The 25,312-nt window shown below is 46.3% G+C and overlaps 2 protein-coding genes across 3 annotated transcripts in view; one reads left to right on the top strand and one right to left on the bottom strand.

Moving 5' to 3' along the window:
* The window catches only part of Tspan3 (tetraspanin 3), a 23,578-nt gene extending 7,764 nt beyond the window's left edge, over positions 1–15,814 (top strand). The window contains exons 2-7 of the mRNA XM_028774449.1: positions 4,844–5,035; positions 5,270–5,344; positions 5,807–5,908; positions 6,717–6,869; positions 7,059–7,142; positions 14,963–15,814. Coding sequence (XP_028630282.1) covers positions 4,844–5,035; positions 5,270–5,344; positions 5,807–5,908; positions 6,717–6,869; positions 7,059–7,142; positions 14,963–15,055 — 699 coding nt within the window. The 3' untranslated portion in view covers positions 15,056–15,814. The remainder of the gene's footprint in view (positions 1–4,843; positions 5,036–5,269; positions 5,345–5,806; positions 5,909–6,716; positions 6,870–7,058; positions 7,143–14,962) is intronic.
* A 6,367-nt stretch (positions 15,815–22,181) lies between these two features.
* The window catches only part of Pstpip1 (proline-serine-threonine phosphatase interacting protein 1), a 42,350-nt gene continuing 39,219 nt past the window's right edge, over positions 22,182–25,312 (bottom strand). The window contains exons 11-15 of one of the 2 annotated variants that reach the window (XM_028774431.1): positions 24,893–24,989; positions 24,423–24,513; positions 23,560–23,615; positions 23,206–23,330; positions 22,182–22,488 (exon numbers count right to left, since the gene is read on the bottom strand). In XM_028774431.1, the coding sequence (XP_028630264.1) occupies positions 22,357–22,488; positions 23,206–23,330; positions 23,560–23,615; positions 24,423–24,513; positions 24,893–24,989 (501 nt within the window). In that variant the 3' untranslated portion in view covers positions 22,182–22,356. Of the gene's footprint in view, positions 22,489–23,205; positions 23,340–23,559; positions 23,616–24,422; positions 24,514–24,892; positions 24,990–25,312 lie in introns of both variants that reach the window. The other variant, XM_028774430.1, reaches the window with a different exon arrangement.

Genomic DNA, 25,312 nt, shown 5'->3' with positions numbered 1-25,312 from the left:
TCCCCTCCTCCCTCCCCTCCTCCCTCCCCTCCTCCCTCCCCTCCTCCTCTTTAGCTGCTTTGCTGACAAAGTCTTGATCCAATCTCATCATTGCCCCGAAAACAGGATTTAACCAAGCTCACCTTTTGAATTTTCTGTTGCTTTTTAAGTAATGTCACATCTGCATTAAGAGTCAAAGTGACTACAGACTTCCTGTCACCAGTAGGAACCACTGTGCTCCTCCCTGTGCTCCTCCCTGTGCTTCTCCCTGCAGCTGACCATGCAGATTATTTACCTTGTTTGTTAGCTCTTTTGATTGTCATTAAGGCCGGTACTTAAAATTATTTAGGTTATTCAGCCACTGTTTGAAATGAACAATTACTCTATATTTTCAAAAGTTATTCAGAAGAGACCATCCCTCCTGTTTATGCGGTCCTGTCAGCAGTGAGTGCAGCACAAACTTGGTGTGACTAATTGCTACATTACTTCCTGCTGATGTTGAAGAATAGACACTATTATATTCTCTCCTGTGAGAACTGCCTGTTGAATGGTTTGCAGCACAGACTGAATCATCTGTCATCTTTCAGACAGTAAGCAGTATTTACCAGTGGGATCTCATACCTTGCTTCCCCTTGGCTTTCTTGCATCTAGCTTTGATTTGTTCTGCTGTGTCTGCTCTTAGTTTTAGATGGTGTGTCACTCTGGTCAGTGAGGAGCCTGAGAGACATGTCACTTGGCCATTCCCGGGCATACTAAGTGCGAGTTTCACAGAAACCTCTTCAGGATAAAAGCTCATCATTTTATTTCTAAACTACAAGTGGTTCCTCAGTATGCCCTGTACTTTATATTAACTTTAGAGTATCATTATCTTCTTGTTACACTTTTTATTCAGATTTATCTAGTCTAAAAGTTCATTTGCTACCTGGGCCCGGTGACACAATCTATTAGTACACCATGCTTAAATAGAAACTTTTAAAAAATTGAATTAATTTTAAGGGATTTATTTTTAATTATGTATACGCGTGTGGGTGTATGTACCTGTGGATGCAGTTGCCTGTGGAGACCAGAAGAGGGCACTAGATTGCCCAGAACAGGAATGGGAGTTAAGGACAGTTTTGAGCTACCCAGGTGGATACTGGGAACCAAGCTTGTCATCCTCTGGAAGTGCAGTGCACAGTTCTCTAGTGGATTCATTTTGAACAATACTCGTTTTTTATTTGTAAAGTGTGTGTGTGTGTGTGTGTGTGTGTGTGTGTGTGTGTGTGTGGTGTGTGTGTGTAGTGTGGATGTATACATGCACGAGTCCAGGGGCCTGGATCCCTTGGAGATGTGGGTGCTGGGAACTGAACTCAGGTCTTTTGGAAAGTAGTATCTGTAGCCTTCTCTCAAGTTACCATCACCTCCCAAGTTGATATTTCTTTAATTATATAAATTTTGCTATTTTTTTAAAAAAAGAATTATTGATTTTATGTATGTGAGTACACTGTCACTGTCTTTAGACACACCAGAAGAGGGCACTGGATCCCATTACAGATGATTGTGAGCCACCATGTGGTTGCTGGGAATTGAACTCAGAACCTCTGAAAGACCAGTCAGTGCTGTTAACTGCTGAGCCATCTCTCCAGCAATTTTTAAAAAATATTTATTTATGCCGGGTGGTGGTGGCGCACACCTTTAATCCCAGCACTTGGGAGGCAGAGGCAGGCAGATTTCTGAGTTTGAGAGTTCGAGGCTAGCCTGGTCTACAGAGTGAGTTCCAGGACAGCCAGGGCTACACAGAGAAACCCTGTCTCGAAAAAACCAAACCAAAAAAAAATTATTTATTTATTTATTTATTTATTTAATGTGAGTACAATGTCACTGTCTTCAGGCACACACCAGAAGAGGGCATTGGATCCCATTACAGATGGTTGTGAGCCATCATATGGTTGCTGGGAATTGAACTCAGAACCTCTGGAAGAGCAGTTGGTACTCTTAACCACTGAGCCATCTCTCCAGCCCATCCCAAGTTGATTTTAATTAAAACCTTTTTTGTTTTATTTTTGAGATGTTTGCCACAATTTTCACTCAGCTCCCTACTCTGTCTCTTTGAGGCAGGGTCTCACTGCAGCCTTCAGGCACTTTGAAGTATTATGTAGAGCTTTGAGCTCCTGGATTCTGGGCTTAAAAGCATGTGCAACCTCACCTGCACCGCTTCCCTCCAAGCCTTTTAAGAAAGAACTCTACAGAATCGGTTCTTGTGTAAAGTTTGCTTAATGAAAGCAGTTGGCACAATTTGATTAATTCATGTTTAAGATTTAATTAAATTTGAAGACTGAGTTATTTGCTTTAGTAAAATGCATTATATATGTATGTGTGACTATATAACATAATGCAGTTAAGGAAATGTTTAAAAAGAGCACTCACTGTTACAGGGTCCACACACTTCCAGACGGTTAGGGCTCATCTTTCTGCTCATCTCATAGTGACATACCCCAAAAGCAAGCCTGGAGGTGAATCCAACAGGCCTCGTAGCTCGTAGTGTAGCATTTGTTTTAATGGTAAACTAGTAATCACAATTTACAGTCTGTCCTACAAGTGGTGGCATCAGAATCCAGTAAAGTGGATTAGTTTCCAAATTGTATTTGTGGTCATCACAGTGGTCTGACCACTGTGAACACTGGTTGGACTGGCGAGGAAATCCGTACAAGCCAACCACAGCCGTCCATCCTTTACGTCGAGGTGGAGGTGCAGAGGTGGAGGTGAGGCTTACTCTGTCCACACTGATACTTGCTTGCACCAGGCACTGTGTGAATGGATATATACAGAGGTGTAGAGCCGAAAGAGAAACAGGCACAATGTGTGCCCAGGAGGTATATAAGAAATGAAGTCTGAGTTTGAGGACAGCCCAGACTACAAAGTGAGTTCCAGGACAGCCAAGGCTACATAGAGAAATCTTGTCTTGGAACACCCCACCCCAACCTCATGGTTAAAAAAATCAGCCATTGTGAAAAATACCGTTTGTGTTTGCTCTACATGTGAGTGGAGGAAGGGTGAATAATTAAGACCCTACATAATGGGGCTGGAGAGATGGCTCAGTGATCAAGAGCACACTCACTGTTCCAGACGTCCTGAGTTCAATTCCCAGTAACTACATGATGGCTCACAACCATCTGTAATGGGGATCTGATGCCCTCTTCTGGCATGTAGGTGTACATTCAGATAGAACACTCAGATACATAAGATAAATAAATCTTAAAAAAAAAATATTCTAACCAATAGCCAGTTAAGATGCAGAGGGTTTATTTAAAAAGAAAAAAAAAGTAGCTTCTGTGAGGAAGCGGTGATTCTTAAGCTGCCTCTGAATTAGTAAGACAGCCGCCGAGGTGTGAAGAAGTCAGGGGATGTGTATGCCAGTTTTGTTTGAAGTGTATGAAGGTGAAGTCTTGAGAATGCAAAGCAGACAAAACAGTTTAGATCATTAACATTTTCATAATCCTCATTTTATGCAAGTTAGGCCATGTTCATATTTTTAACAACAATAACTATCATAAAGAACGTATTTGGGGGAAAGGGAAGAGTCAGGGATTAAAACTGAGGGTTGACCAGGTTAAGACAGGTACTTCCGTAAGGTGTCGTGGGTATATTGAGGGCCAGTTAGCTGGGACTTGCAGGCAGAAATGAGGTGTGACAGCAGCACCCTGGAGCTGAAGACGCCATGATGAGAGGGGATATCAGTAGCCAGGGAAGAGACGAGAAGGGAGTGGAGGCAAGATGATGTTTAAAAAAGAAAAGTAAAACAAAACCCTCCTTTATTCTCATTTTTATTATCTTAATTAGTGTATTCAATTGTGGAGAATAGTTTAAGTGCACAAATAAGGGTGGTGGGTAGGTAATATCTAGAGTACTGCCTGAAGTTTCTTCATGTTAAAAAAAAGCATGTGAACTGTGCACACTTTTAATTCCAGCATCTAGGAGGCAGAGGCAGGTGGATCTCAGTTTGAAGCCAGCTTGGTCTACAGAACAAGTTCCAGGACAGTCAGGACTACACAGAGAAACCCTGTCTCAAAAACCAAACCAAGTGAGAGTGAGTGTGTGTGAGTGTGTGTGAGTGTGTGTGTGTGTGTGTGTGTGTGTGTGTGTGTGTGTATAAACCAGGTTACCAGAGCCACCTTCTCCAGATGTGGTTGTGCTGTGTGCTGTGACAGGTCAGTGGTGTCCCGGCACTGGACCTCCCAGCCTCGGACTGAGTTTTCAGGTTCAGAGGATTGAACAGTCATTAATGTGACTGGGAGCGGTGCCTAGCTCGACGACTGATACATGGGAGGTTTCAAAGATGAAGTAACCACACTTGTGTCAAAGCGCTTTGAGTTCTGCTCCTTAGAGCAGACAGTTTAGTGTAGCCTAGAACTGTGTGTGTGTCTGTCTGTCTGTCTGTATGCAGGTAGCTGTGAGCACAGAGCTAGGGCCTACTGCTAACAAACTAAAAGTGATGGAGGGTGTGTGGAGCCCAGGAGAAGGGCCTGGAGCTGCATATGGCCTTCTGCACCCACGACTCCTGAATGTCCAAAGAATTTTTAATGATGAATCAAGAATGTTCTAGCTTTACTGATTTAAGAGTGATGGGAATTAATAACCTCCTGGATTGAGACAAGCTCAGTTGGTAGAATGTGTGGATACTATGAGCAGAGCCCTGGATAGAGCCCAGCACCGCTGAAGCTGGGGGGTGGGGGTGCCCGCTGCAATCACTCTTGAACGTGGAGGCAGGAAGAGCAGAAATTCACAGTTGGTTGGGATACACAGACACGTTCTCGGAAGTGATGACCTAAGCAAGAGTAGGAGCTGTGGTGCTGGACTCAGACCAGGGTTTTACCTGCTCTTCCAGGGGGCGGCTGGCATCCTGTGCTACGTGGGAGCCTATGTCTTCATCACTTACGATGACTATGACCACTTCTTTGAGGACGTGTACACGCTCTTCCCAGCCGTGGTGATCATAGCCGTAGGAGCGCTGCTTTTCATCATCGGCCTGATCGGCTGCTGTGCCACAATCCGGGAGAGCCGCTGTGGACTTGCCACGGTACGTTAAGGCTTCCCTCTCCACATGTCAGACTGTGGAGGGCTGTTGACCTTGTCCTCTCTCTCGAATGGAGAGGAAGTTCTGTAGATGTAGAAGCCTTGGCTCCTATAACTAAGCCAGAGTTATTAACACACGCCCTAAACTTCTAGAGGCTCTTCCATGTAACTTCTTTTTTTTTTTATGAAGAGAATATTTAGAACTTTTATTTACTTAATTTCTGATATTTATTTACAGTTTGTCTTCATCCTGCTCTTGGTTTTCATCACAGAAGTAGTTGTTGTGGTTTTGGGATACGTGTACAGAGCGAAGGTATGTATGAATGCCTCACCCAGTGCTTTGAAAGCTGGCTTAAGCTTTCCAGGTAAAGTAAAACAGGTTCATTTGGCCAAATTCAGCATTTTCATTGTCTTATCTCAGTGAGGCCGCTGCTTTAACACACCTAAGATTTATTGGCATTTACTTAAAACCTGCTTTTCTCAATAGCTGAAGCTGAAGACAGATCTATTTTTTCTTTTTGTAGAAATTTGATAGATACACGTGGGACATCTGCCCAGTGCGTAGACGCTTGTCCCTTTTGAGTGACTTGTTGTGTTAGCTTCCTTTGCATAGTCTCTGGAGGCTGTTGGCCTGTGTGATGTAATGGATCTGAAGTGTTTGCTGCTAATTTGAATCTAAGTGGAGCAGAAAGTCCTTTCTTCCTGTGAGTGTACAGAACGCGGGCGACTTTCACACACCGTGACTGGTGGGGGGGAATCCTTTCTTTTGATTCAGGTGGAGAATGAGGTTGATCGCAGTATTCAGAAAGTGTATAAAACCTACAATGGGACAAACTCAGACGCCGCCAGCCGTGCTATTGACTATGTGCAGAGACAGGTGAGCTTCCCTGAAGGCATTTGCACCGACACCAGCTCTTCTCCTTCTGTGATGTGGGCTGTGTGGACCTGCACAGCCGGGATGAACCCCACAGCTTAAGAGCGTGTGTCCACAAACCTGCCTCCACAATTACCGCTTCTCACCAGTCTTAGTTCAACTTTTTTTTTTTGCTTTATTTTCTTAAAGTAAATCGCACACATTTCAAACAAAACTTGTTAAGCATTTTGCCATTAGTAATGACATTTAATTCAGCTGAATATTAAACATGTGCGGTATGAGTGTACGGGGTCTCAGATCGCTCAGTGGTTAGGATTCTGTATTGTTTTGCAGAGGACCCGAGTCTGGTTCCCTGTACTTACGTTGGACAGTTTCCAGCCACCTGCAACTCTAGTTCTAGGGCATGACCTAGGCTTCCAGTTACCTGCGCATGCATGACCATGACCACGCACATATACAACATATATAATAGTAACTCAGCCCCCCATCAAAGATCCAAAGATTTCCTTAGTAAGAAACTACCTCTTTTATTTAGGTGATGCACTTTTCAAGTATAGCTCCTAGAACTTACAGTGATATTTAAACTGAATTTGAAAATTCAATTCTTCAGTCACATTAACCAGGTTTGAAGTGTTCAGTTCATTCCCGCTGTGACTAATGGGCCCATGCTGCCCCGCACAGTTGTGTGGTCCTCACTGTAAAAGCTGTGCTGCGCATCACTGGCCAGGGGTAGCTTGTTAAAGTTCTGTACTGCATGAAGCTCACCAGGCACCTGCAATACCTAAGGAATCTCTCTCTCTCTCTCACCCAGTTGCACTGTTGTGGAATTCATAACTATTCAGACTGGGAAAATACAGATTGGTTCAAAGAAACAAAAAACCAGAGTGTTCCTCTTAGCTGCTGCAGAGAGACTGCCAAAAGCTGTAATGGCAGCCTGGCCAACCCCTCCGACCTCTACGCCGAGGTGAGTTTGACTTGATTTTCCCTCTCTGGTCACGGCCTAGCCTTCTTCAGTTTTTAATATGTCGTCTTTAGTTGTGCATCTGTAAATTGTTCTGATCATTGATCTTGTTCCTGTTGTTGCCAGTGAGTAGTAATCTATATGTCTGCAGTTTCTCTTGAAAGACAAGTCTAACGAGGCTGTGTGTTCCAGGGCTGTGAGGCGCTCGTCGTGAAGAAGCTCCAGGAAATCCTGATGCATGTCATCTGGGCAGCGCTGGCCTTCGCAGCTATTCAGGTGAGCAGGGCTGGTCGTCGTTTGTCCTTTGTGTCTGCTGGAGTAGCTTTAGCTACTAAGCAGAGTGAATCTTCATGTACCAGCCACCAGTTTCCAAAAACCCTGAATGCTTTAAAGAAACTAGTGATCTTTATGGGGAGGGATTGCGTGAGGGAACTGTCTGCCTTATTTTCCTGAATTGATAGGGAACCATTCAAAAAAGGAAAAAAAAAATTACATTGTAGGTATCTTAGTTTTCCTGCTGTGACCAAGGCAACTCTTAAAAGGACAGTATTTAACTGGGGCAAGCTTACAGGTCAGAGGTTCAGCCCATTATCATCAAGGTGGGAACATGGCAGCATCCAGGTAGGCATGGTGCAGGAGAAGCTGAGAGTTCCATCTCTTATTCCAAAGGCTGCTAGCAGAAGACTGACTTCTGCAGCTAAGGTGAGGTCTTAAAGCCCACACTCACAGTGACTCACGGACTCCAACAGGCCACACCTCCTAATAGTGCTACTCCCTGAGCCAAGCATATACAAACCATCACAGTGGGGAATTCCTGGAAGGTATTTTGACAGAACTCCGCAGACCTTTTTAAAATACTGGTATATTTCAGTTTGGAAGTTGAAAGCTTTCACTTTGGTGTTTTTTTATACTGTTTCACTTTCTGTTTCTTGTTTTTCTGTTCTTGAGTTTTGTTTTTACTTTTTAAATTTATTTTTGCTGTACTGGAAGTCAAACCTAGAATCCAGTGTTTGCCAGAAAACTGTACTCCTATTGAACTATGTATTTCAAATCCTTATTTGTAATGTTTTTAAAAACTATTTCTATTTTACCTTCACACACACACACACACTTTAATACTAGTCTTTTCTAAAAGGAACAGTTTTATTGCTTTATAGGAAAGATCTCCCAGTAAGAATCAAGGCTCTAGCCTTCTCTGTATTGTAGACTTAGTTGTTTTAGACATGCTGTCATGCAAAAAAGAAGCCAGGACATCCCTGGGCATGCACGGGGTATGCTGTCCATCGTTGGCATCTGTTCTCCCTACTCTGCCAGTGAAAACATTCTCTGTGTTAAAGTTGGTAAAAGTATCTGGTTCTTGCTCATTGCTTACTGAATTGCCTTCTGCCAACCATACACCCTCATTTCTTAGTCCCATAGGAAAACCATTAAGTTAGAAGGACAGACACCTTGCATGCAGCCTAACTGCCCACATTCCTTGGTTCTCATATACAAGTTATGTTGGGGTAACATTTGGAGTCTAATTGAGAATAGCCAGCTATTCTAAAGCTTTTTTGTCAAATCTGGTCTGAGGGGTTTTTGATTGTGTTTGTGTTTGTTTTTTGTTGTTCAAGACTGGATTTCTCTGTGTAATAGCCCTGGCTGTCCTGGAACTCACTTTGTAGTGAGTGTCAAACTCATAGAGATCCACCTGCCTCTTCTTCTTAAGTGTTGGGATTAAAGGTATGCGCCACCAAACCCAGCTTCTATTTTTTCAAGGCTTTTAGTTCTTTTTTTTTTTTTTAGATTTTTCGAGACAGGTTTTCTCTGTGTAGCCCTGGCTGTCCTGGAACTCACTCTGTAGACCAGGCTGGCCTCGAACTCAGAAATCTGCCTGCCTCTGCCTCCCAAGTGCTGGGATTAAAGGCATGTGCCACCACCACCCGGCTAGGCTTTTAGTTCTTGAAATAGGCTTCTATCCTCAAATATATTTTAAGACACCTTTTAATTGTTACATTCAAGCCAGCATAGTTGCTACTTTAAATGTGAATTGTTTAGCCTTCCTGCTCTTTGCATATTTGAGCAGAGGCTACTATATTTACTGGAAAGTGCCTCAAAAATGGCAAAGGGCAGTTGTTTATTTTGCTGGTATTCAAACAGCAATGAAATGATTCATTAAAAAGCCTCGCTCCATGTTTGCTCTGGTCTCTGCCATCCTAAACATTTACTTCGTGGCTCAGCATAGTGGTAATCTAGCCAGGATGGCTTCCACATGTCGATTGTGTGTGCAGACAGATTCATTTAGTCAAAACCAGTGAAAACTGTGCATTCTTGGTAACTTTGTTTGATGACAAAGCTGTACAATTAGGACACAGCAAAAGGCTTTGCAGTTGGGTAGTGATTGTTCCCAGGAGATACACAGCTGTACGTGGATATACACAGCTGTGCGTTGAAACTGATGATGACAGGTGCCTGTAAACGTTCCAAGGCTTTGATGTTCACGATGTGGTGTGTTCTGAGTATGGAAAGCTGTAATATGACATAAGTGACTTAGTAGCTTTTATACTCATGACACAGAAAAGGACAGAGATTCACCAATCCATTCTCCTTTGTTTTCCACAAATATTAGGAAGAGAGGGGTAACAGGACCATCACACGGGCAGTGGAAGACCAAAGCCTGGACTCTGATTCCATTAGGATTGGAGTTCAGATGAGATTTGTAATTCTTATTTTGAATGCTGACAGATGGCACTGGAGCCGGGTAGAATAGAGGCACAGGTGAATAGATTCCTACAGAAACCAGGTTTCTTGGCTCAGAAAGCCTAAAATATTTACTGTGTCTTTTTAAGAAAATATTTACTAACCATTGCTGTAGCCCTAGTTAAATGATCCAGGCTTGTGTGGGACCAAAAGAAAGAAAACCAGGAAAAAGAAGACCGTAGCTAGTTTTAAAAGGATTTTTATTTTAAGCAAGAAAAATTTAGAATATTTTTCTTATATCCCGTCAGCTTATAAATCAGCATGACGTCACTCTTCTTTGCGAATAGACAAATGATGAACAAGGAGTTTTGTATGTGAAGTCCTGATACTAGTACAAGTCGAGCTTCTTTGTTAAGGTCTTGAGGGAGTGTGCCGTGCAGGCCACAAGGGGGAGACTGACTGCCAGTCTTCCGAGGCTTCTGGTGAGCTGCCCTGAAGGTAGAGCGATGGATCAGGAGCAGACTCTGGTGAGGCTAGGCGAGGGAAATGGCTCAGTTGGTAAAGTGAGGCCTGAGGTCGGGGGTCGGGGAATGGGAACAATGATGGAGAGATGGTTCAGTGGTTAGGAGCACTGGCTGCTCTTGCTGCTCTTCGGAGGACCCAGGTATGATTTCCAGCACCCACATGTCAGCACACAACTGTCCGTAACTTCAGTTTTAGGGAATCTTATGCCCTCTTCTGGCCTCCATGGTTGCCAGGCTCACACATGGTATAGTAGAATTGCAGGTGGCTTGCTAGGCCCTCCTGGCGTTTACATGGGATGTGGCAGTCTGAGCTTGGGTCTCTCATGGCGAATGCTTTAACTAAGGCATTGTCTCTCTGGCCCTGGTGTTCCAGAGGCAGCTCACTTCTCGTGTCCGTGAACTGGAGTAGTAGTTTGTACTGGACAAGTACTCATATTTTGGGGCATTTAGAAGCTTACAGGATGTAGTTTTGACTGTTGCCTTTTGTTCTGTGGTAATTGTAGATTACACTTTGAAATAATTTAGTGATACCTTTTGACTGCTATGCCCACCTTCAGTGATGACAGCATGCAGAGCTGTGCCACAGCACACCAGGACATCACAGAATAACTACTAATCTCATCCGGGCTTCTCGTTTATGTATTTAGTCAGTTCTGTATAATTGTATGACCTGAGTAGGTGTCTCTGTCCATCACCACAGTCAAGAGACCAAGGACTGGTTAAGAGCACCTACTACTCGTGTACTGGACCCCAGTTGAGTTCCCAGTACCCATCTTGTGGCTCACAACCACCCAGAATCTAGTCCCAGGAGATCCCACACCCTCTTCTATCCTCTGTGAGCACCAGGCACACATGCAGGTAAAACAAAGAAGATTTATTTACTTCATGTATATGAATGTTTTGCATGCATTCATGTCTGTGCTTTTTGGATCGCCTCACACTCAGGTGTCAGATGGTTGTGAAGCCACTCTTTGGGGTGCTAGGAATCAAACTCAGGTCCTCTGCAGGTACTCTGTAAGTGCTCTTAACCACTGAACCAACTCTCTAGCCTTAATACTAGGAAAACAAACAAGAGATCAGTAGCCTCAGCACCACAGCTCAAAATGAAGACTAAAGAGAATCCATTTGTAACTTGTTTCTCAAAATCAGATTGGTATCTTTTGTATGTACACGCATTGTTTCGTGGCTGTGTGCTGTCTTGTTGTGGGGTACGTTAATGGATGTTAACAGGCACTTCTGTAAGTCTCGTTATACACTGCAGTGGTCATCCTCCACTCTGTCTGCACGTCATAGTCTATCCATAGCAAAGTGTGTGCTACACAACTGAAGAGTTACAAATACATGAGTGGGTTTTCATAGGGACTTAGTGATTGTTTCTCGGTAAAGGGTGCTTCCAGTACAGAGATTTCTCAAGACAGGGTTTCTCTGTGTAGCTCTGGCTGTCCTGGAACTTGCTCTGTAGAACAACAGGCTGGCTTTGAACTTGCAGAGATCCACCTTCCTCTGCCTCCAGAGTACTGGGATTAAGGGCATGCACTGCCACACCCGCCTACAGGAAAAAAAATTCTTAATTTTGTTGCAGCCTACTTTCTCACACTCCACCTACATAGAATATCATAGAACATTTTATTTGGCAGTTAGTTTTTGTATAGCAAGCATTTATCTATGTGTTTTGCTTTTCTTTCTTTCTTTCCTTCTTTCTTTCTTTCTTTCTTTCTTTCTTTCTTTCTTTTTTTTTACAGATTTTATATTTGGTAGTTTACTTGGCCTAGGTAGATTGCTTCCTATGACTTGTATATTACAAGGGAACATTTTTCATTTTAAGAAGTAATATTAAAGCTACAATATTCCTGTAATATTTCCAAGCCTGTTGTTGCAAATTTTCATCAGTCAGTAATGTTAGTGTAATAGTATCCTAAGTGGTTCTGTAATACTTAATGATGAGAATAAGACGTTTCTGGGTAGACTTAATGTTGTTAAATGAATTCCTTTCCAATCAGTAGACTTTAGCTCTGACTTTTAAATTGCTTTGAAGTCGGTACAACTTGACTTAAGTGAATTAAAAGAGCTGCTAGACAAAATGGGTTTCGTTCTCGGGCTGTGGCCTCAGCAGAAGTTACCCAGCTGAGGTGCACATGTGGGTGCCCTTGCATCTGAGGCATAGGGAGTCAGAGGTCCTTCTGGGGGATTTTTCCTTTGAGTGTCCTTCCTCACCTTTTTAAAATTAACTTTTGTTGATAGTCTGTTTTGTTAGATATTAGAATGGCTACATCAGCTTGATTTTCAGGTCTGTTGCTTGGAACATGTATTTCTAGCCCTTTACTCTGAGGTAGTGTCTATCTTTGATGCTGAGGTATATTTCCTGTATGCAGCAGAATGATAGACCTTGTTTTCATATCCAATCTGTTAGCCTGTGTCTTTTTATTGGGGAATTGAGTCCATTGATGTTGAGAGATATTAATGACCAATGATTGTTAATTCTGGTATTTTGTGTGTGTGTCTAAGCTTCCTTATTTTGGTTTTGCTGGTATGAAATTATTTCCTGTGACTTCTTGGATGTAGCTAACCCCCTTCTAGTGTCTCCCATAGGGTTGGCTTTATGGATAGATATTGTTTAAATTTGATTTTACCATGGAATATCTTGTTTTCTCCATCTATGATCATTGAAAGTTTTGGTGGGTATAGTATAGTCTATGTTGGCATCTCTGGTCTCTTAGAGTCTGCAAGGTGTCTGCCCAGGCCCTTCTAGTTTTTAGAGTCTTCATTGGGAAGTTGGGTATAATTTAGTAGGTCTGCCTTTATATGTTAACTTACCTGCTTTCTTTCTCTTGCAGCTTTTAATATTCTTTCTTTGTTTTGTACATTTAATGTTTTGATTATTATGTGGTGGTGGGGCTTCTTTTCTGGTTCAATCTGTTTGGTATTCTGCAAGCCTCTTTTACTAGGCATCACTTTCTTTAGGTTAGGGAAATTTTCCTCTGATTTTGTTGAAAATATCTTCTGGCCCTTTGAGTTAGGAATCTTCTTCTGTTCCTTTTATGCTTTTTTTTTTTTTTAAAGGTCTCCCCTACCCCCTCTCTTTTTTTCCCCTTCCCTTTTCCCGCACACTCCGGGACCTGCTCACTCTGGCCCAAAGGTTTTTATTTACATATTATATGTAAGTACACTGTAGCTGTCTTCAGACACACCAGAAGAGAGTATTGGATCCCCATTACAGATGGTTGTGAGCCACCATGTGGTTGCTGGGAATTGAACTCAGGACCTCTGGAAGAGCAGTCAGTGCTCTTAACCACTGAGCCATCTCTCCAGCCCTGTTCCTTTTATTCTTAGGTTTGGTCTTTTCATAGTATCTCAGATTTCCAGCATGTTTTTGTGTCAGGAATTTTTTTGGATTTAACATTTTCTGCGGGCCGGGCAGTGGTGGCGCATGCCTTTAATCCCAGCACTTGGGACGCAGAGGCAGGCGGATTTCTGAGTTCGAGGCCAGCCTGGTATACAGAGTGAGTTCCAGGACAGCCAGGACTACACAGTGAAACCCTGTCTCGAAAAACCTAAAAAAAAAAAAAAAAAAAAATTTCTTCGACCGATGTATCAGTTTCTACTGTTGTATCTTCTACACCTGAGAGTCTGTGTTCCATCTCTTTTATTCTGTTGGTGATGCTTGAGTCTGTACTTCCTGATCACTTACCTAGATTTTCCATCTTGAGGATTCCTTTGGTTTGTGTTTTCTTTATTATATCTATTTCCATTTTCAGGTCTTGAATGGTTTTATTTCTTTTACCTGTTTGGTTGTATTTTCCTGGATTTCTTTAAAGAGTATAATCATGTCTTCTTTAAAGGCCTTTATCATCTTGGTAAGATTAGATTTAAGGTCATTTTCTTATACTTCAGATGTATTGGAACATCCAGAGCTTGCTGTAGTCGGATAGCTGGGTTGTGGTGGTGCCATATTGTGCTGGCTGTTGTTGATTGTATTTAGACTGGCCTCTAGTTATCCTTGTTTGGGGTTATTATAGGTTTAGGTGCTGATTTCTGAATTTATCTTTGCAAAATGGGTGTTTTCTGGGTGTTCCCCCCTTGGTTTCTGTTTCTTCTCTGGTCTTCTAGCCTGGGATTCCAGTGACCAGCGGGAGTCTTCAGGTCCAGTAGAATATCTGTCTCCAGTGGGGTTTTTGTGGCCTGTTGACCTCTAAGGTTTTGGGTGCCAGTGTTGCCCCTGGAGTTCCTAGAACATCATGGCCTCCTTCTTCAGTAGTTGTGTATGAATATGGAGTCCAGGGCATTGGGTGCACTGGAGGGCTTCTAGGTGTGCTTTAATGGGGGCTGGTAGGCAGAGAGTAAGAAGGATTTAACCTGGGACTCCTGGTGCACACGTGCCCTCTGGGGAAAGCAACCAGAGTTGTAGGTAAGTCTCCTGCCTTTTAATACTCAATACTTAGATCTTTTCATTGTCGATGACGACTTAGAACAGCAAAGTAATGTTGTTTACTGTTTATATTTCCTGAGAGATTGGGACAAGAATTTTGGAATCACTTTCTTTAATAATCTAGTTTAATCCTTTTCCTTAGCGACGTGACATGTCTTCATCCCAATACGCTATTCCAGAAGGACTAAGATAGGCAATTCTGAAGGAGCAGTGGACCTTGACAAGAAATATGTCAATAATGCCACAGAGTCAAAGGTAGCAAATAATAAACAGAAACCTTCAAAAGACACTAAGGCTGTCTTTCCACTGTTAGGAGTTTTTGTGAGTTGTTAATGAAAACTCCCTTTTTCATTGGACTGCTTCTTGACAATTTGGGGTCATTAAAGCTTGAAATAATGTCATTGCCAAGAAAGAAACGCACACTTGCCAGGGCCTGAGCCTTATTTCCCATTGTTTTCTTCCTGCAGCTGCTGGGCATGCTCTGTGCATGCATCGTGTTGTGCAGACGGAGTAGAGACCCCGCCTACGAGCTCCTCATCACCGGCGGAACCTACGCATAGCAGACAGCACCGGCCTGAGCTAGTTTGTAGTGCCCTTGGTCTGATTGGGAAGGTGAATTGAGCAGGCCTGCAGCCATTGGCCCCTGAGTTCATCTAGTCACAGCACACGTACACGGGTGTGGGACAGCAGGTTGGCATTTCATGTACCCACCTTCTTACCTGCCATCTATGGCTTTCTTACCCTCGTTCTAGATGATTCTCCATGCCCTTAATCTCAGAACCATTTACAAGTTCTGTAATGTGTATCGCTAAAGGAGGGTGTGGCCTGCTTCTGTCACCGCTGAGGAGTAATGGGACTGTGCTGTGGTATCACTGGGCCCTTTTTGTCTTCATGATGAGAACTCTTGGTCACAGGTTTGTGGGTAAGAGGGAGGACGCCAGCTGTCTGGTGCCGCTCACCAGTGTCCTTTTAAAGAATATATACTGTAGTACAGTAACATAGCAATTGTACAAAATGGCTAACATAGATTTTAGAATCAAACAGTATGTGTCTTTGTTCATCTTCAAAATCAGAGACTGATCTTTGAAATTAGTGGTTTTTAATCAAAGCCGGCTTTATAGGAAGACTATAATGTATGCACTACTGGTTTAAAGCAGTTAGTGTGCGTGTGTGCGTTTCTGTGTGATTGAACCCATTCATCATAAGTCTTACACTCGTTAGAGATTAATGTACCCATGGAGACTAGCAAATTAGTCTGTAGATGTGATCTCAATTGTAAATAGAAAAATTTAATTCAATAAACTCTGTATCAGTCCTCACCATGTAGTTTTTAATTATTTGGGGATATTTCAGTTCCACAGCAGCAGTATACAGCAGAATCATGTTTCGGATGCTGCTGTTGACGGCAGTTCATCGTGATTTGCATGGGCTTCCATTATATGCTGCCAGATTCTAAAGGCTGTGGTATTCAGCAAACCACAGGCACTTTCAAGAGTACTTAGAACATCTGCAGAGTGCAGAGGCCTAGGGGATAGACAGTGATGGTGCTGTCCTTGACTCCAGGACTCTGAAATCCTAATACAGGAAAGACACAGGAGCAGGTGATTTCTGTCAGGGCAGTGGTGGTGGTACAGAGGAACAGGGCCCGAAGGACACATGCAGAGAGGTCAGGGGCATGGTGTTGTGTGGAGGGTTTAGTGTCATCACTTAGGGCTCCTGGAGGAAATGCCCAGGCCTAGAAGCTGGAAGGCTCTGCAGGGGTCTGCGGGGAGTGTGGCTTAAGACATGGTTAGACAAAGACCCTCTTTGGTTGTACAGTTGTGCAGGTGAAACCTCAGCATGCTGCTGCTGGCATCAAGACTGCCCTGGTTGGTCCCTGTAGCAGTTCAGAGGGTGAACCAGAGGGAACGTGATGAGACTTCCATTAGGATCATACAGTAGAGGACTCTTGGGGACCACCAGAGGAAGGAAATGGCAGAGTTCACTCCAACTCGATATGGGACACAGAAGAAGAGAGGACTGTAAAGACGAATCTCAAGATTTCTGGCCCAGTCAGCTGGGGAACAAGCCAGTCACAGAAGTAGAGGACAGACAGGAACTATATCTAGGGCTGAATTCATGTTCAGCGTAGGGTCTTTTAATGCTGAGTTTCTGATCCTGTGGAAGCAATACAGGCTGCCCGACTTCAGAGCTGCTGGGATTGATGATTGGTTCCTGAACTACGTCCCCACCCTCTGCCTGTTGAGAGTGGGCAGGGATTGCTAAGAACCATTCTATAAGCCCTCCTGTCACAGGTTGGGACTGCGCCCAGCACTATGTAGTCAGCAACATGAGTTGCTCCTTTTTCTGCATGATCCAACTAGCTCTAGAGCAGGAAGCGCTTTGATGGTGTGCCATTCGGTAACCCATTCCTTGAACTTGTCCAAGGAACAGACTTGACATTCCTGATGCTCAGCTGGAGAGCGTCATCTTGTGCTCTGCCTCTGCCGGCGGACCCAGACGAGCCGTGTTAGTGGGGGAGATGGGAGCCGGGCAATCCCTGGGGTCTTGCCCTTGCTAGCTTTACATGTGACTTTTGTTGGCTTGAGAACCACTAGAAGGGGAATCTCTGTTGGCCAGAGCCCTTCAGATTAAACTTCTGTCTGCTTAACACCTGCAGTTGTCACGGTCCCACGTATGGCAGAGGGCAGTGCTTGCTTTTTGGATTGTAAGGAGCTGCTGCTTAGTAAAGTGTAAGCGTTCCAGGGGTGTCCACAGAGGGGGGAGCTCTTGGAATTAGAGCTATGGAGACTAGACCCTAAGCTGTCAGGCGTGTGTCCAGAACTAGTTGTAGTCGAGAACTGCTGTTGCATCCTATTGCCTAAAAATCTTTATTTATAAATAAATAATTTCAAAGGCCATAGAAAGTTGCAAGAATCTTTTACCCAGATGTGCCTGCTGACCTCTGCCCTACTTAATGAGTCATTCCTGCCATCAAATATGTATGTTCACTCTCTCCACAGACACCTGGCCCTCAAGTACTCGAGCAGGTGTTTTCCCAAAAATAGTGTCTGACAGTCACAAGTACAGTTTTGCTCTTACATGAATTTTGTTCTCTAGACTATTCTGATCCTCTCGTGGCATAACATGGTGGTCTCTTTAGGCTGGACTGTTCGCATCATGGCTATCTTAGAACGAGGTTAGCCTCCGTACCGAGTGGTGGCTTGCCTCTGCCTTTGCTATGGTGAGCACATCCGCGTACAGCCCAGTCACACATGGCTTCTCAGCAAGAACGTGTTTCTAGAAACATGTTACTTTCACTGTGCAAACATGAGCGGTTAGCCAAGTCAGTCCACAACTGAAGCGTCTGCTGGTGTGTAGCACAACTCGGGAGACAAGGTTTGACTAAAGTCACCACATAGCCCAGGCTGGCCTCACACGTGCTTGATCCTCCTTCCTTGAGAACTGGGATTACAGGTATATACCACCGGTCCTGGCCACTTGTCTTAATGGGAAGGACATGGACGTCTCCAGCTAACAGGTAATCGTCGATGAGACCTGGTAATACAGTCCTGTGGTCAGCTGCTTTGGACTCTGGGGCAGGAGGATTGCAGGTTCAGAGCCTATCTAGACTGCAGAGTGAGATGAAGGCCAGTTTATGGAACTTTGTGAGACTCTGTCTCAAAAAGTAAGATGGAAGAGCTGGAGAGATGGCTCTGTGGCTAAGAGTTTGACGAGTGGCTTTTATAGGCTCTTACTCAGTTCCCAGCAGCCAAATCAGGCATGGCTGTAATGTCAGCTTCTGGGACTCAAGGTCCTCTGGCCCACCCTGTCTCCCTCTCACACACACAAGGAAACATAGAACTCATCTTTGTTGTTGTTGGTAAAGCTGTCTTGGTGTAGGGCACCGCTAGCATGGTGGTGTAGTCAGCAGTACCATGCACAGCAGTATATGTGAGTACAAAGTAAACAATCCCTGAGCCGGCGTGTCCAGTGCTTCCACCTCGAGTTTGTATTCTGTGCACAGCTATGCCCTGTTGGATTGGCAGCCAGAGACTGGCATCACCACAGACAGGAGGGTGGGACATTGTGCCTCAGTGGGAGGACTGCTGTTACGTCACCAGTGATGGGAATTTTCCAGCTCCCTTGTCATCTTGTATGTGGCCAGTGTTGTTGGTAGAAACCGGTGCCATGTTGACAGCTGGCAGGCCTTCTGAAGCGACCTCACACGGCATAAAATGAACCAGTTTAAACACACCACATCAGTGCTGTATTGGCCACCACAAGCCTAACTTTCAATATTAAGGATTGTAGTAATTTATTCTGCCCCCGAAAAGGTCACATTTCGTTTTCACAGATGTGTTCCATTGCCTTCCAGAAAAGATTATACTAGTTTATGTTACCACTGGCTAGGCATATAAGTGTGCATTTCCTCCACACCCTTGTTGACCCTCAGGGTGTTGCCTGCCTATATCTTTCTTCTATTCTGGTAGGTGAAAATATATCTTAGCCAGTCCTAGGCTCTTTTAAAACGTGTCTCCTGAACTTCCGGCATAATCCTTTACCTTGTTTGATAAGGTTTCTTTTGTTTTCTACAGCTCTTAACAGTGTGTAGGCAACTTTTCTGTGAGACCTCCATGGTTTGCTAATACCTTTCCTAGTGGTTGCTGGGGGCGGGGAGGGGCACCTGTTTTTTGAATGTTGACCCTGTATCCAGCATCTTTGCCAATCTTCAAAACAGTTGTGTGTCCTCCATGGCTATCTCTTGTAGTTTCTTTGGGGTCTCCTAAGGTTGCTCCAGAGGGACCACCAAGTTTAACCAGTAACTTTTGGAGGGGAAGATGACTCATGCAGACCACGCTAGGCTCTGAGTGTATCCAGGAAGGACAAACACGGTTATTAGAACACAGGAGAGGCATCCTAAGGACTTGACACCTGGTGGACGGACACTCCTGGTCTGAGGCAAGTAGAGGGGTACCATAGAGTATGTTTTCAAATTTTGAGATAGAAGTCTAGCCAAAGGCCCGTTAACCAGGAGGTTCTTGACCTCACGTCAGAATCACCAGGAAAACATTGGGAATATAGGCTGCAATGCACAGATCACTGCTCGGCGGCTCCCTGAGGAGCCTGTTGGTCCAGTGGGTAAACATTGAATGCAGCTAGAAGTGGGCTGAGCTTTCTCCCTTGTCCTGTGTTGAGCTCTGCTGAGCAGGGTTGGAAAAGCCCTATTCCTGTGTTCTTTACAGCCTGAGGCTCCTGAAGCCATTGAATCTCCTTGTACGTGGTGACCTTTTAGGAGCCACAGTGAGAAGTAGCTAGACCATGGAGTAGGTCGTGCTAAGCTGGCTTGGCCCAGGAGCAGCTAGGGGAAAGTGGTTAAGAGCTGCTGGGCACCGGTGCTGCTGAAGTCTGGTCCCCACTGGGAAGCTTGCTGAATGAGCTGTTGCTTCCCACAGCCGAGATCCAGAGGCCAGAGGCCTGGCTATAAAAAGTGACATCCCTTTGTTTCTAATTAGTATTTGACCAGTCACACTTTGAAGTAGTGCCTTGCACAAGACCTGCTGAACCCACCCTGCTGGTGATGGATTTTCAGAGATAATTGAAGCTTGCCTGAGACTGCCTGAGGGTGAGCTGCTTCACAGCCTGATGCTCTGACATGAGAGGCTGCATTCTTCCCTTTGCTGCTCCCTGTCTTGGGCAGCTCAGAGTTATTTATATACACAGTTGTACCAGCCCTTCCTCCATCTGACATTGTCCCCCTGTGCAGTTGGTTCCCGGCCACTGACACTGTGACCTGATACACAGAACAGGAACACTGCAGATGCAGGAATCTTACGTGGGCTTATTCCCCACCCCCCATCCCCCCATTCCCCGGTATAGATTGTGATCCCAGGGTCTCTGTTCCTTTCTCTGGGTGCCTGGAGAGCCGGCTGTTATCGCTCACTGCTTACCCATCATCCACTGGGGCCTACTGACACTGCAGTACCTGTCAGAGATATGATAAATATCTAGGCCAAAGGTTTTTAAAAATCTTTTTCAGTGGAATGGGATGATCAATCAAGATGACAAGGTATTTTTCAAAGAGTAAAAAAAAAAAAAACAACAAACTCTGATATAGAGCTTTCCACTCTTTCCTCTTCACTAACCCAGAAATCTGCTTGTTTCCTCTGCCTGCCCCAGGCTCCCCCTGCTTCACCTAGGGAAGGCCTGCCCGCCTGGAAAGGCCTAGGTCAGAGTTCACACCCTCTCCCCTCTGCTCTCCCACCCTTTTGCACACCCCAGACACTACTGTTCCCACTCATTTCTCTGTCCACCAGCGTTCTCTAGTCCAGCTGCTGCTTTGCAGACCAGCCTTCAGCCTGTATTAGGAACCTCCCTCACTGGCCATGGGCCACCCTCAAAGAGTGAGGTCAGGGCACCTTGGCAAGCACCAACCCCGTGACTGCCCAGGAATCATCAGAATGTCTGGGTTGAGTGAGGTGCGGGAGTCTCGTTGGGCCTGGCAGGGGTAGGACAAGGGTGGCCAGGGCACCTTGGTTTTCTTGCCCGAGCAGGTTTGTTGTAGCCAAGTCTTTTATTTGCTAGCTTTGCTGTCCTTCAAGGGAGGGGACCAAGCCCTGGATTAAGTCACTCTCCAAATATCCCTGTGTGGATTATCTGATGTGTCACAGATGGGTGTGGTGTTTGGTCACCTCACAGGATGTTCATGAGGACAATGACATTTCCAGAAGGATGTCAACGTCAGTCTGGTTCTTTCCAGTCACTCAAAGCCTTTTCCCAGTCTGTCTGTCACATACTCTGCCAAGAAGCAGTGATGGCAGTCTCGTCAGAACAGCTAGCCCGCCCCTCAGCTCCAGAGCCTTGGTTCCAGGGATCTGCTTCCTGGACCTTTACCTGCCTGGACCCAGCCTGAAAAGTCCCCTCATGTGACGGATGAGAAAGCATAACCCAAAGACAGCCTAGCCTTGTTGACATGCATGGCTGCTTGACCAAGCCCGCCTTTCTGCTCCAGTGAGGAGGATCAGAGAATGAAGACGCGTTGGTGATGAACATGGAGGAGCCCTTTCAGCAACCCCCTCTTCCCCTTCTCTTTAGACCGTGACTGCTCACAGATTTACCTCTGACAGCTGACATTTGCCTGGGTACAGCATAGGCCTTTATGCTGGTGTCCAGGTGGGCAGGCAGGTAAGCCACAGGCCCACAACGGGTTCCTGTGATGCAGAATCAGCACACACATGACTGGGTCGTGTCAAGGAGAAACGCTGAGGGCTGTGCACCATGAACCTGTACCCTAGTGGCTGCCCTCAAGAGTCACCAGCTATTTCTTATCTCCAACAGTGTTCTTATCCCCGAGTCCTCCCATGTTCAGATGTTTGCTTTCTTGTGGCTGCTGTTGCCTCTCCACATCCTTCTACACCCCACGTCCCTGCCACGGGATACCCTGTCTCATTCCATGGCTCTCCTGAGCTCCTCCCTCTTGCTTGCATCTTCCTGGCTGTCCCAAGTATGAATGTAGCTCTGGTAGCCTGGGAGCTTCAGGCACTTGGGTCCAGCGAGGCTTTTCCTCTGTCCCTAGCTGAGACTGGGCCTGACTGCCACTGAGGGCTTGTTTATAAGTGGCAGAGCTCTGTTCCCCCAGACTCCCTATACTTTGTGGCTTTCTGAATTGAGGCCTTGGACACTGAGTAAGAGAAAAGGACCCCAGCAAAGGGAGAATGTGCCCCTTTATTCCTTCTGGGAGAAATTCATTGAGAGTAGCCAGTACCCAGTCTATACCCAGCGCAGCCAAGCTTGGTCCTGGCCCCGTGAGGCTTGGGCAGTGATGGGAACGGTCCTGACCTCACAGTTAGGGCAAAGGTATGTGTTGACTGCTGGTCCTTCCTCAGAGCTTCTCCAAGTACGACCCAGGGACAAAGCCACGCTGTCCGTTTCTCTCCACAGTCCACCAGCCATCCTCTCCTTCCAGGATGACCGCCAGAATGTCTCCCGCAGAAATGTCCAGCTCATCAGAATTCTGGGCAAGAAACGGCAAGTGTGTGAGTTGGGAGGAGCCGTCGGGACCGGGGTGCTCTGCGCTGGCAGCCCCAGCTTTGGCAGTACATTCGTGCATGTTTGTCTCCCTGGGCGAGCAGTCTGCTGAGTCATACTGAGGCCTCCAGGGTAATTCCTTTAGAGATAGACAGGCTATGGGGTTCCCCCAAGGGACTTGGCCTCCTAACATGCTCAGGTTGCCATGGAGACCTCCTATCCTGGGCTTCTCTCACTGCTCCAAGTGCAGCTTCTCAAAGGTGCTTGTCACACCAAGGGCAAGTTCTAGATGAGTCACGCAGCCATCTACTGCTACCCGAGTACCCCACTATTGTCCAGGTCTGTACCCCTGAATGTGACCTCGGTGCAGCCACATCCAGCCTGCCTATATGTGTGGGCATATTGGCCTAAGTTCAGGGCCTGCCTTCAGGTCTACCCCTACCCCACCCCCACTTCAGCCCCAGGCTTGCGTTGGATTCCAATCCATCTCTAGCACGGGATGCTCTGTGGCTGCCCTGATCACCTTTCTCCGAAGATGTCACTGCTTCTCTGGGTCCACAGCTAGAGAACAAGGCCTGACCCTCAACCTCATTACCCACAGCAGATCCTGGTCCAGCAGATGTTCACTGAACTATTCCGATCTCTGGTGCTACGTAAGTGCTTACACCCCAGGCGTGTTCCCAGGCACGGGGGATGCCCTCACCTGTGCGGTGTAGTTGTAGAGCGCCCGGTAGTCCTGGGTTGATGAGTTAAGATTCCCCTGTGGTGCCTGCACTTCAATGGATGCGTAGACCAACTCGTTCCGCTCAGGGGTGGGAGCCAGAGTCTCTGTGGAAGCTGAGAGCAGGATGAGGCCCGGATCCTGCTCCTTTCTGAGGACAGTGGTCCCTGGAGACTGCTGGGTTGGGGCTTAATCCTACCATTGTCCACACTCTTGGACAGAATACCTTTCCCCCTGGGACATTAGTGTTCCACCTATACTATACTATGCAGGAGTCCTCCCTCCCCACGGGTGGAAGATACGCCCCCTGTCCCATATCCCTTCCCCCTCATTTACCAGCAGGAGCTTGAGAAGGTGTGGTCTTGGGACTTCCATGTAGCAGCCCAGAGAACCTGGAGGAAGGGAGGAGAGAAGGGTAGGCCTTGCCTTACCTCACTGGAAGCAAAGGGACTAATTGGGAATTCTCAGCGCTTCGGGACTTCTGCCAGCCTGCTGCCACCACAGGCCTCCATGGCAGCAGGCCTCCCCAGAGGCCATTCCTGATAGTAGTCCCTTGGGTCTCAGCATCCTCCTCCTGTGGTCACTCTCCTGGTCATCAGCACCTGTAGCCAGCGGGGCCCCATCCTCCCCTAGATGCCCCCTCCCCCAGACTCTGTGGGGAGGAGGAAGCTTCCTTTAAAGTTCAGCCCCCACATATCTTGCCAGGACCAGCCAGTTTGGGCCAAGCAAGTCTTCCTTTCCTTGATCCCACAGTGACTAGGCCAGGTTACCCACTGGGCACTGAACTGGGGCCTTTTAGCATCTGACTACAGTCAAGCCAGGGAGGTGGCCCCGTAAAAGCCTGGTGAATCCAAATGTCTGGGCCATTTATAAGCTACCTGGAGAGTTTCACCCAAGCTACCTCACAGTTAAGGCAGTACTGCCTCACCGTAGGGCCAAACAGTCAAGCAAGCCAGAGTGGGCGCTTGCCCAGGACTCTCCGCATAGTCACTGGTGAATAACAGGAGTGTGAGTAGTTAGTACTTAGATCCTCTTAGATCCAGGGCTTCCTGATGGTAGTTTGATCCTGGAATATCTCAATGGGATGGCCAGCGCCTGCACAGGGCACCAGACCCACGTTGCTGTGAGCCATGACATGTGGAAGTCAGGCTGGCCCCAGCAGCTGGATTCTGGCCATGCACAGTTTATCGGTACCTCACCTCTTTATCACACCGCAGGAGGGCTGGACGCTAGGGCTGCCAGTCAGTGGGGTGACCTCCCGGTCATAGTAGTTCTGATAAGGCACTGGAGCTGTAGAGAGCAAACGCATGAGGCCCAGAGCCGGAGGACCTCATTCAGAGGGCTGCTGGCCTCTGCCTCCAAGGTGCCGGGATTAAAGGTGTGTAACACTGAGCCTGGCTTTTCTTTTTAAACGATTTTTATTAATTTTCATTGTGTGTATTCATGTAGGAAGCTAGAGGTGTCAGGTTCTCTGAAGTTAGACACTTGTGAGGTACCTGGTGTGGACGCTGGGAACTGAATGGGTCCCCCGGAAGAGTAGAACTACCCTGTCCCCCAGTCTGAGTCTGGTCTACCTCCATCCAATAGGAAAGTGTGAACCACCCCAGCCTGGTGTAGAGCCAGCCAGACCCGGCTGTGGACGCTAAGCTGCCCTCAGGCAGGGCCTTACCTGGGGGCTCTCTGCCAGTGCTCTTAGACTGGATAAAGCCATTGATGTCACCTTCCACATCACAGCCCTCAAGTGTCAGCCGGACTTCCTCATAGAGCTGGGGGTAGGGATGGGGCAAGACTGAGTTCAGGCTTCACCCCAGTGTCTGCCTGGTCCCCAGCCTTGCTGTAGTCCTACCGCCACTGACTCTGAGCCTTCGGGCTCGGTGCTGGCCAGAGGGACTGAGACCTGGCTGATGCCTGTTTACTGAACACCTGAGCTCGGGGTCCCCGAGGAGAGGCCCCAGCTCACTCCTGTCCTCTGAGGCCCACACTTTAACCTGCTTTAAGACGAGGAAATTCAGGAAAGTGCTGTGCTAAGGTCAGGTCACTGGGGGAAACTGGGCTCTGGGTGTGAGAGTATCTAGAGCCCACACTTTCT

This window comes from Grammomys surdaster, unplaced genomic scaffold, assembly GCF_004785775.1.
Source record: "Grammomys surdaster isolate TR1022 unplaced genomic scaffold, NIH_TR_1.0 241, whole genome shotgun sequence".
In the NCBI taxonomy this organism is placed as follows: Eukaryota; Metazoa; Chordata; class Mammalia; order Rodentia; family Muridae; genus Grammomys; species Grammomys surdaster.
The sequence above is the reverse complement of the archived record's forward strand: the minus strand, read 5'-3'. Positions and strand labels throughout refer to the sequence as shown.